Source organism: Nerophis lumbriciformis, linkage group LG05, assembly GCF_033978685.3.
Source record: "Nerophis lumbriciformis linkage group LG05, RoL_Nlum_v2.1, whole genome shotgun sequence".
Taxonomy (NCBI): domain Eukaryota; kingdom Metazoa; phylum Chordata; class Actinopteri; order Syngnathiformes; family Syngnathidae; genus Nerophis; species Nerophis lumbriciformis.
Window position 1 is genome coordinate 35,515,661 of NC_084552.2, and position 11,253 is coordinate 35,526,913.

Here is an 11,253-nt window from a genome sequence, read left to right on the forward strand (position 1 = left end):
GTTATTTGTATGCGGCGCCACATTTAACAAGTTAACGGTTTTGGATACTTTATACAAGACTGCATATCGGACATGTAATGGTATCACACAAATAACTGTACAATTCAAGATTATTTTGATCTTTTGCACTTTTAAAGGGTTAATATTTTAAGATAACACATTAGGATCTTATTTCATTGTGGTTTTGGTTGGTTTTGTAAATGAGCGTTGCATCACATTTCAATATTTACAAGTGTAATGTAGGTTGATATCGAATAAAGTGCAGATATGGAGCTCTCAGTAAAGACAGGTGTCTCAATTCAATTCCAGACACAGCATTAATTCAATTAGTGATAGCATGATTGAGTGCGGCCAGCAGAGCAGCTTCTTTTTAGTGCTTCTTCATCGAGTCGAGGATACGTAAAATGTGAAGGAAGAGGTTGACGATGTCCAGGTAGAGGTTGATGGATGCCAAAATGTGCTCCTCGGGGGACAGCTGCTTCATCAGCATGTGGGTGTCATAGATAATGAAGCCACAGAAGACTAAAGCCCCTGTCCCGGCGAACAGCAGCTCTGTGCTATCACTGTTGAAAAAGACCTGCCAAAGAGAAGCACATCAGCAAGCTGAAATGTGGTAAGTGTGATACAGGGGGTGAGCAGATGAGATTTTCACCGACTGGACCACACCAAGAGGGGACCAAAACTGAGCGTCTATCTTTACAGGGAAGATCCATATGCTGTCCTGGCTTAGTTGTTGCATCAAAACTGACAAAATTGCCAGGGTGCTGCAATGGACACTTACCACCCTCAATAGCCGCCATTAATGTTATGTAGCGGAAGTGGAGGGGTTAACTGGAAATAACGGCGGCTGAAGAGCCCATCGCAGTGAAAAGTAGGGACCATGGGCAGAAGAAGCAGCTAGAAATGAATGTGATCGTCATTTCCAGTAAGTGTGCAACAACATAAGATTTGAGACAGGACTGCACTTGTAAAAATGAAACTGTTAGACTAAGTTTTTCCACTGCAATTAAAATTGTCCCCTGAAGTCATTTCAAATTTTCGTTTTTTACATGATAAATCCTATTTTGTGTTTGAAAATACCCTTTCTCATGCTTAGTGTTTTACAGTTGTATTTGGAATGTTAAAGGTGCCATATGTAATAATTTCATGTCAAGTCATCAGTAAATGGCCCTGATATGTCAAAAGGCATTATTAAATCATGTTCTTTTTAAATACCTTTATAACTGATAACCGTAGTTCAGCCGGGATATGCTCATTTCAAAATTAGATTTACAGCCCAGAAATCTTGTTGTTTTCAGTTCCATGCCACGACCTCCACCTTTTGACCAATTAAAAAGTCAGTGAGTGCGTCACATCCAGGTTGCCAGTTACGCACCGCCCTCTTTGTCGAGCTACTGCCACTGGTAAAGTTACTAAACATGTCAGACCTTTGTAAATCTAAAGTATATACACATAATTTCATATCATTTCTCTTTACATCATGTCCGAAAAGGAGAAGGAAGAAGCAAAGCTTATTTAATCCTACCCCTTTACCACTTCAGAGCGTTTACAAATACATATGTTCATTTACTGTCTTCTTTTTGTAACACACATTTACATCAGTGAATGATTAATACAGCAGTTCTTGCAATATATAATTAAGTCAGTCATGATAAACATACTGAGATGAAGAATATCTCGCTTTCAATAAGGTTGAAGGTATTTCTCATAATTCTTCTTCCTTGTACTTTGTAAGCACTATTAATTTGAAGAACCTCTTAAACTGGATGATATTAGTACATTGTTGAACTTATTTGCTTAATCCATTCCATAGTTCAATTCAACATATTAATATGCTAAAGGTCTTAAATGTTGTACGTGCATACAAATGTTTTAAGCTAGTTTTCCTTCTAAGGTTATATTTCTCCTCTTTAGTTGAGAAGAATTGTTGTACATTCTTGGGTAGCATGTTATAGTCTGCTTTGTACATAATTCTAGCTGTTTGCAATTTTACCAACTCGTTGAATTTCAATATTTTTGATTAAATAAATGAAGTGTTTTTATGTTCTCTATATCCATCATTATGTATCAGTCTAACTGATCTTTTTGTAACAGTTAATGAATGAAGCGCACATTTCTAGTAAATTCCCCATATTTCTGCACAATAACTCAGATATGGTAACACTAGGGATCAGTAGAGAATATGGAGTGATTTTTCTTCCAAAACATATTTTGCTTTGTTTATTATTAAATTATTTCCTCCCACCTTATATTGCATATTTTTTATATGAGATTTCCAGTTAATTTCATCATCTATTATTACACACAAAAATGTTGTTTATTTGACCCTTTCAATATTTACTCCGTCTATTTGTATTTGTGTACAATGCTCTTTTGATGTGCGTAAATGGAAGAGAATGCAGTGCGTCAGGTTGGATGCAACATGAAGTTATGCTGAACCAAATGTGGCGGTAATTTTACTGTTGGCCTTGGCTTACCTTAAAAGTAGGCCTATGCGATATATAATATATTATGTATTATTATATATAATTATTTCGATGGTGGTCCTTGCGGTCAAACTAGACCTTTTAGCAGGGTAATGCCAACAATCTGTCCCGACTCCCGACTAAAATATTGCTGTGTAACTTTACAAATACATTTGGCTAATCAACATTAGTAAAATGTAGCATAATTACATAGTAAACCATCTTGCAAGAAGCATAAACAAGAGAAACTTACAGCGTAGGACTCATCGATTGTCATTTGAAGTTCCTTGGAATAGAATTCGGATTCGGCTGCGTATCTGGCAACCTCAGTCAGGGAGAGTGGGAGGGGACTACAGAATTTTGACCGTGATTGCAGTACCATTTCTGACCACATTACTGCATATGGCACATTTAAGAATTAGATAAATCAAATACCTTATTAAGTCTCGACAAAAGAAAAAAATGTACTTAAAATTTTTTTGAACATTTTGAGGTGAAGATTATTAAGTTGGGGAAAACTGCATCAAGTGGTTAGTTTTTTTTGTCTTTTTTGTTGCCACCAATTTCAAAGAAAAATACATTTCTGGATTGTCCATGTTGATGGGCTCACTCTGCTTTTCTCTTTCAAACCTAAATATTCCCAGACTGGACATTTGGCTTTGCAATCATCTTTCCTCTTACACATTTCTATGACGTTACCTTGCCCTGCCTTGCAAAGCTGACCCTTAATAGTTGCCATCTTAGATACGCAGTGAAAAAGAAGGGACTAACTTGTGCAAACATTTTGACAGTGTATTCCACTGTGTATTAATATGGGATATCAGTCCGATATCCGATCACCAAAAAAAACAGTATCGGATTATATCGGCTTGCACCTAAACTCTCTGATATAAACTTCAATACAAGCAGTCCTGCAGTGTGTTTACTTGTGCAAAGCTGGACAGCCAGTTAAAATCTAGATGTCCTCCAATAAGCACATAAGGTTGTTCTTGTCTTGTATTTTAGTCAAGTCACTTAAAAAAAGAAAATATAGTAGACTATAAACTCCTATGAGCTAGCACACAAGCTAGACATTTGTACTAAGTGTTAATTGAGTAATACTGGGGTCTCAAATACATTTGTAAATATAAATAAGTATCAAATAATTATAGTTGCATATTACGAACACATACAAAGTCTCCATGGCAGAAGCGTATTAGAAAGTATTCAGTAACAAATGTGTCTGCATCATTCAGCTTATTGCTTCATGAGTTTAGCTTACTGAATAATTGTGACCACAAAAAACAATTATCACCACACTTTAACTTAATAAAAAACAGCATCAGTACATTTCCACACAGTTAATAAAACACAGGTTATTGTTTTTCAAACCTACCATTGTTCTGTTTAAGTAACTTAACTTTATCAAACTTTTTCCAACATTCCACACTACAAAATAATAATATTATCCATGATTTGTGTTAATATCAATATCTGCCCATATGCAGAAACACAACATTGGTCTTTTCCCACTTTCTAGTTGATGTATTCTGCGTAGTTCTAATCCTCCCTGGTCATTTTCTAATGAGGGTTGTGAGATTGTTGGTTATGATGTGCGCCAACAAAACACATGCTGCGGGACAGAAATGGCCACACCTTGTGGGAGAGGTAAGGGCAAAGGCAGGGAAAATGTCAGCTCTTTCTGTACGAATTTAATGCTGCATTGTTGCTTGATCTCCATGTAAAAGAGGCAAATGTCCTACTGCTTGTATGTCGAAATAATAACAGTTACTTCCCATGTAAGTTTGAAGTATAATCAAATGGAAGGTAATTCAGTATCCCCAAATAGATAGTATTCAACTGTATTTCTTTAAAAGGACTTTATGATAATTGACTCTCAATACAAAAATTGTAAAGTATAAAAGGCCATTGTACACAGAAATCTACAGAAAAATACATGCACCTTGTCTTTTCTAAACCAGGAATAGTACTAACAGACTAATCCACATATTCTCCACAGTGAACCGAGTGTTGCATTATCCTATGATACATTCTCAATATGTAACATTATTCTTACATATAAAACAAGACAATCTGACAATCTGACATCAAGGACTCAGGATGAACTCACCCTCATGACGCTTGCAATTATGAGGATCCACAAGCAGGAGAAAAGACTGTAAGCAGAGAGCAAATCAAAGCAAACATGTTGGTGATCATGGATTTTTGTTCAGGAGTGTTGTAGGAAACAGACACTTAATTTCCAGTCAATGTTGTACTCACAATGCTCCCAGTTTAGTGAAGTCTCTCTTGGACTGGAAAGTGTAGGTGGTCAGGCCGGCAAACACAGCACAAGTCAGAAACAAAGCTTGGAGCACAGTGGAGTAGTCGTAGAAAGTCACTGTACAGACAACAGCTCGGTCATTAGCACAGCCGCCACATCACAGGCTCCCGAAATAATAATACTCAGTTAAAAACTTACAAGCTGTGGCTACGGAGATTGCCTCCAGCAGAGTCTGAAAACAATTAACAGTTATTTCAAAGTCAAGAGATATTCTTATTTAAAAGTGCATAAAGCTTAAAACACAATTCCACAAAAGTTAACGTCTGAGGTTGTACAATTTGGAATTCAACGTCAATCGTCCTTAAAATGCATTACTTTGACACTTTAATTACAATTAAGAATGATAAAATGTTACTTTGAATATTTTATTTCCAAGGCTTTTTATAGCAAGGGCGCGCAAAGTGCACATAACCAAAAAAGTTTTTCCCACTTGACACCCATGTCTAAAGAGGGAAATATGCTTGCTTATTCTCTTACAAACATAAGCAGCAGGTAAAGGTTGACTGGATGCTTATGTCTGTACACAGCCAAGGCCAGAAGCAGGACCAGGGAGCCCAGAGCTGAACCCAAAACCACAGCCGGGCTGAAAAAGAGGACAAATGTCAGCTCAACAGCCAAATAGACACAAAGCGGCATACATGTACGGTACATGCAACGTAGCATAAGTGCTGTCAAATGATTATTTTTTTACTCCAATTAATCACACTTTTGAATTCAGATTAATCATGATTAATCACATGTTATTACTAATGCAAGTGTGTTGTCAAAATATTATTTTTAATCTGATTAATCACACTTAAATTTAGATTAATCATGATTAATCACATGTTATCACTAATTTGCATAATCTAAATCATCTGTAAAAATAGCCCAATATTTTGGACACAAGTGCAATTTTATTGTCATAATGCACGTCATTTATTTGCTCAAAACTGATAAACAGTTTTGTCTAAAGTCCCATCTGGGAATATTTTCTTGTGAAATTTGCTAACAAGCGCAACAGTTGGGAGTCTCCTTGCTCATCTTTGCACTGCACTGACGTATGTATTGACCTGATCACTGACTATATAGCAAATTGCGCCGCCTTTCAGGAAACCATCTGCGGTTAAGCCAAAGGAGCACGTACGGTCAAAAAAATAGTGTGATTATTCACGTAAGTTAACACTTTATTTTTGACAGCCGTAATATATATTCAAATTACTAATTATTACTGTAATTGTGTAGTGGTGTACCATTGTAATCATTATCACAACTACTTTGTCATGGCATTCATTACCTGGCATGGACAAACTCTTTGATGGTCTGAGAGAACATAAAAAGGGCAGATGTGGCCGTCGTCAGAATTATCTGCAAGCTCAGCAGAGTGTACACTTTCCGCAGAAAGTCTAAAAAGGAAAGATAGCAAAATTAGATGAGCTGAGATAGGGTTGGGCAATATATCGAGTTTGTAAGATGTATCGATATACTTTTAAACAAGATACGAATTAAGAAAATATCTTAATATCGATAGACTTTACTTCACGTTAAAATGACCAAACACCGATTATTTGTTGTGTACCTTGTTCTCCCCTGCTTCCCACTCCCTCCCACTTCCTACTAAACCCCTCCCCTTCCTCCTTCCAAGACGTGCAAGCACGTATAAGAACATCCATTATTGGTTGGTTGTTTACTATGATGAGTCACGATTGGTTGAGATTACGGCAAAACATTAGGGACAGGCCAATCAGAGGCAAGATAGGGCGGGTCATCGAAACCGGACAGGAAATCACAACAGACATCCCAAATGATGACGAAAGAGTCATTGAAGAGAAGAGAGGATATTCAAGCAGGCAATTTATATATTTAAAAAAACTAGTGGAAGATGGCAGAGGAATTCTCTTCTTTAGATTTTTCTTTTTAGCGATGTAGATGAACAACGTCCAGGAAACCCACAATGCGTCTACTTGGCCAAATTTGGGAAAATGTATGCGTATGGATAAAACATTCATTTGAGTTGTTTACCATGTAAGCCCAAATCATAACTGCTCTCGAGTTTCCAAGCCAGGCATATTTCGCACGAGAAATGCTGCCAAAAATGTATGCCGAAGTGAGGAAGATCACAATTAAGTCAAGTCACTTACTTGGCGCTGACCAGAACCGTACGTGTGTCACAGTCCATTACGTCGTCGACTGGGAATTAAAAAGTGCCTGCCTGCAAATGCATTTTTGATCTGAGTTTGAAAAATGTTGGATTATTTGCACTGCTATGTTATTTATTTTACATAGAAATAATATTTTTTTTATTTTATTCATGTTATGTGCTACTTAAACAGTTTATTTTCTGTGCTGTTAATACTCATCTTGACTAACTGGGTTAATAAAAGTGCCACTGACTGTTTACAGTACAGTTGTCATTCAATTAAATTTCAGTGAATCTCGCAAAAAAAAAAGAATATCTTTATATGTATACTTTCACCGGAAAATATATCGAGATATATATCGAATATCGAGTTTAAGTAAAAATATATCGAGATATACTTTTCGTCCATATCGCCCAGCCCTAAGTTGAGAGTACAATCTTGTTTAGCTCATTTTTAACACCTGCGTCTCAAATGAAATACCTATTTCCATCAGTACACTTCAATAAGTATACTGTGTACAAAACAAAATGCATATTATTTACCTGGCTGTGGCGTAACAACGGCGTAAAAAATATCAACACATATTGGCCTTATTTTTGAACATCCTGGAGCTAACGGACGTCCATTGCACACAATAATTGTGGCTGCACCAAGAGGCCATTATTTAATAGAAAATACATACTGTAGCTAGGCTAGCATCTATCAGATACTATAAAAAAAAAAAATGCAGATTCAAATGATCATAGGTCCCCGATAAGTATGTACAGTATACACACGATCAAAAAGTTCTTATTGGACATGGGTAGGACCAGACAAGCTCTGCTCTTTCCTACTCCGTTTGTAATAACTTGAACAAAAAATGTGTGCTTGTGAATTGTTAACATGTTGCAAATAAAACGTGTTGAGTGTAGGGCTGCAACAACTAATCGATTAAATCGATTATAAAAATAGTTGGCGATTAATTTAGTCATCGATTTGTTGGATCTATGCTATGCGCATGCGCAGAGGCTATTTTTTTTTTTTTATAAACCTTTATTTATATACTGCAACATGTACAAACAGCTGAGAAACAATAACCAAAATAAGTGTGGTGCCAGTATGCTGTTTTTTTTCAATAAAATACTGGAAAGGATAGAAATGCAGTTTGTCTCTTTTATCCGATTACTAATCGAAGTAATAATCGACAGATTAATCTATTATCAAATTAATCGTTAGTTGCAGCCCTAGTTGAGTGTGGAGTTTGCATGTTCTCCCCGTGACTGCGTGGGTTCCCTCTGGGTACTCCGGCTTCCTCCCACCTCCAAAGACATGCACCTGGGGATAGGTTGATTGGCAACACTAAATTGTCCCTCGTGTGTGAATGTGAGTGTGAATGCTGTCTGTCTATCTCTGTTGGCCCTGTGATGAGGTGGCGACTTGTCCAGGGTGTACCCCGCCTTCCGCCAGTATGCAGCTGAGATAGTCTCCAGCACCCCCCGCAACCCCGAACGGGACAAGCGGTAGAAAATGGATGGATGGATGGATACGGTATACATTGTGTACTTAGTCCAAAATACATTACAGTAGTGTCGTTGACCACTTACCGGGAATGAATATTGCGTTAATACCTGCTTGTTATAATTATTTCCTCTTTAGTGAGTGACATTTACTACCCCGCAAAAGTTGCCAATTTGGCTATAGACTTAGACTTACTTTTATGGTCATTCAAATTTGAACTGTACATTACAGATAAGAACGGAATTTAGGTGCATTAACTCATTGTAGTGCAGATATAAATAAATAGATTACTGTACAGATAAATATATTGCACTTTTGCATATGCATCCACGTTTATGGAAGTATGTTATATTGTCTTTATATTCCAGTGAATTAATCTGTTTTTGGGGGGAATTGATGGGATTATTATGATGCGTTCGAGAGTCTTATGGACTGAGGGAAGAAGCTGTTACAGAACCTGGAGGTGCTGCTACGGAGGCTGCGGAACCTCTTTCTAGAGTTTAATAGAGTAAAAAGGTCACGTTATTTAGCCAAATTGGCAACTTTTGAAGGTAGTATGTGTCCAGCACTGCGCACTCACTAGTTTGGTAGCTTTAAGATAGGGTTGTTCGGTATACCGGTATTAGTACAGTACCGCGACACTAATTAATAACTTTCGGTACGATACCATCTCTGAAAAGGAGAAATCCTCCACCCCCCATCACCCGCGTCGAAGTCACGTCGTGACATTGCTGGTTTTACGAGCAGACGAGCATGTTCGGCGGCACACAATCACGGAGTACTTACAAGCAGACAGTGTGTAGACAGAAAAGGGAGAACGGACGCATTTTGGTGTAAAAAGTAACGATACAGGTGACGTTATAACACTGAAACGCCCACCGGAAGAGGTGCTTTAAGACATGGCTAGCTAGCTAGTGGCTAAAGTCCATCCACCGTCTGCAGTGTTTTAGCTACTTCTAAATCACTAATCCTGGTCTCCATGGCAACAAATAAAATATGTTTCTTACAAGTATCATCCCTGCAGGACGAGGAATAGCTAAACATGCTTCACTACACACCGTAGCTCACTGGCATCTACACCTAACATCCACTGTAATGATACCAAGTACAGGCACGTATCTAGTCGATACTACTATGATTATGTAAATATTTTTTGGCATCACAACTTCTTCTTTCGTATATTATATTATGTTTATAAACTCAGTAAATGCGTCCCTGGACACATGAGGACTTTGAATATGACCAATGTATGATCCTGTAACTACTTGGTATCGGATTGATACCTAAATTTGTGGTATCATCCAAAACTAATGTAAAGTATCAAACAACAGAAGAATAAGTGATTATTACATTTTAACAGAAGTGTAGACCGAACATGTTAAAAGAGAAAGTAAGCAGATATTAACAGCAAATGAACAAGTAGATTAATAATTGATGTTCTACCACTTGTTCTTAAAAACGTTGACAAAATAATACAATGATAAACAGAGGCGCCGAAAAGGGGGGGTAAAGGAGACGGATTCTAGGGGCCCATGATGGAGGGGGGCCCAGAGAGGCCCCTAATGATGATGAAATTATAATACAAAAAAAATAATGACACTGTGTTGGGGGCCCTGTAAAGATTATTTTCATGGGGCCCAAAATCTCTAGCGGCGCCCCTGATGATAAATGACACAATATGTTACTGCATACGTCAACAGACTAATTAGGAGCCTTTGTTTGTTTACTTACTACTAAAAGACAAGTTGTCTTGTATGTTCACTATTTTATTTAAGGATTAAATTACAATAATAAACATATGTTTATTGTACCATAAGATTTTTTGCTAAAATAAAGCCAATAATGCAATTTTTTTGTGGTCCCCTTCATCTAGAAAAGTACCGAAATAATTTTAGTACCGGTACCAAAATATCAGTATCGTTACAACACTACTTTAAGTGTCACGTCAGTATTTTGCCTCATTTATGGACTCAAAATGGCTGTAGTGTAAATACGGAAGTGCGCGATTTAAAAGCCAACAGCTTGTTGACATCAGAGAGCCATTGTTCAGGCATAAATAGGATTTGAAGGTGTTTATGAATCACACCGACATTATGATACACTCATTTTCATACAGAGTAAATAAAGTATACCCAAGCAGCACATAATAATGATGTCAAAAACATCACGCAAGCTAGTAGCTAGTAGCTAGTAGCTAGTGGCTAGTAGCAGGTGCTCCACCGTCTCTCCGCCATACCAGTTGTGTACATACCCATACGTATTTGGACACTAGCAGTGGCGACGTTTGTGCCATAGTTGAAGTCATCCTCTATTGAAGACATTGGGTACTTTTCACCGCTCATCATTAAAAAAAAGTCCTCTGTCTGGTGTACAGGCGATAGGCGTCGAGACTCGGAAGCTCGGATGGTGGTGCCACTGGGCGCGTAGTTATGACGTCATTCAACCTGCTAACTTTATTGAAAACATTCAACTACACACCTTTGCAACCTCATTATACTATTGGCTCAGTTTTATATTCATAAATGTAAGTTTCTCAATACCCGACCTGTTTTTTGTGCCTTTAAAAAAAGAATTAGAACCCTACCATGAATTGATTAACGTGGACTTAAACAAGTTGAAAAACTTATTCGGGTGTTACCATAGTGGTCAATTGTACGGAATATGTACTGTACTGTGCAATCTACTAATAAAAGTCTAAATCAATCAATCAATACGTTAAAACACTCTCTACCTCTAACAACCAAAAAGCTGTGAAAAGGATGATGCTGTGTTCCAAATTTATTTTATTTACTGAACTTGTATGAGCCTATGGCTTTGCACTTTGTTTTATATATATATATATATATAT

At 37.3% G+C, this 11,253-nt stretch overlaps 1 protein-coding gene across 1 annotated transcript; it reads right to left on the bottom strand.

The window, feature by feature from the left end:
- Positions 1 to 298: 298 nt before the first annotated feature.
- Positions 299 to 10,839, bottom strand: tmbim4 (transmembrane BAX inhibitor motif containing 4). The gene is made up of 7 exons (XM_061960680.2): positions 10,657 to 10,839; positions 6,065 to 6,173; positions 5,266 to 5,371; positions 4,927 to 4,960; positions 4,728 to 4,845; positions 4,576 to 4,621; positions 299 to 577 (listed from the first exon to the last, which is right to left on the bottom strand). Exons 1-7 carry the CDS (start codon positions 10,748 to 10,750, stop codon positions 371 to 373), a joined length of 714 nt encoding a protein of 237 aa, XP_061816664.1. The 5' UTR covers positions 10,751 to 10,839; the 3' UTR covers positions 299 to 370.
- Between the last annotated feature and the right edge of the window lie 414 nt (positions 10,840 to 11,253).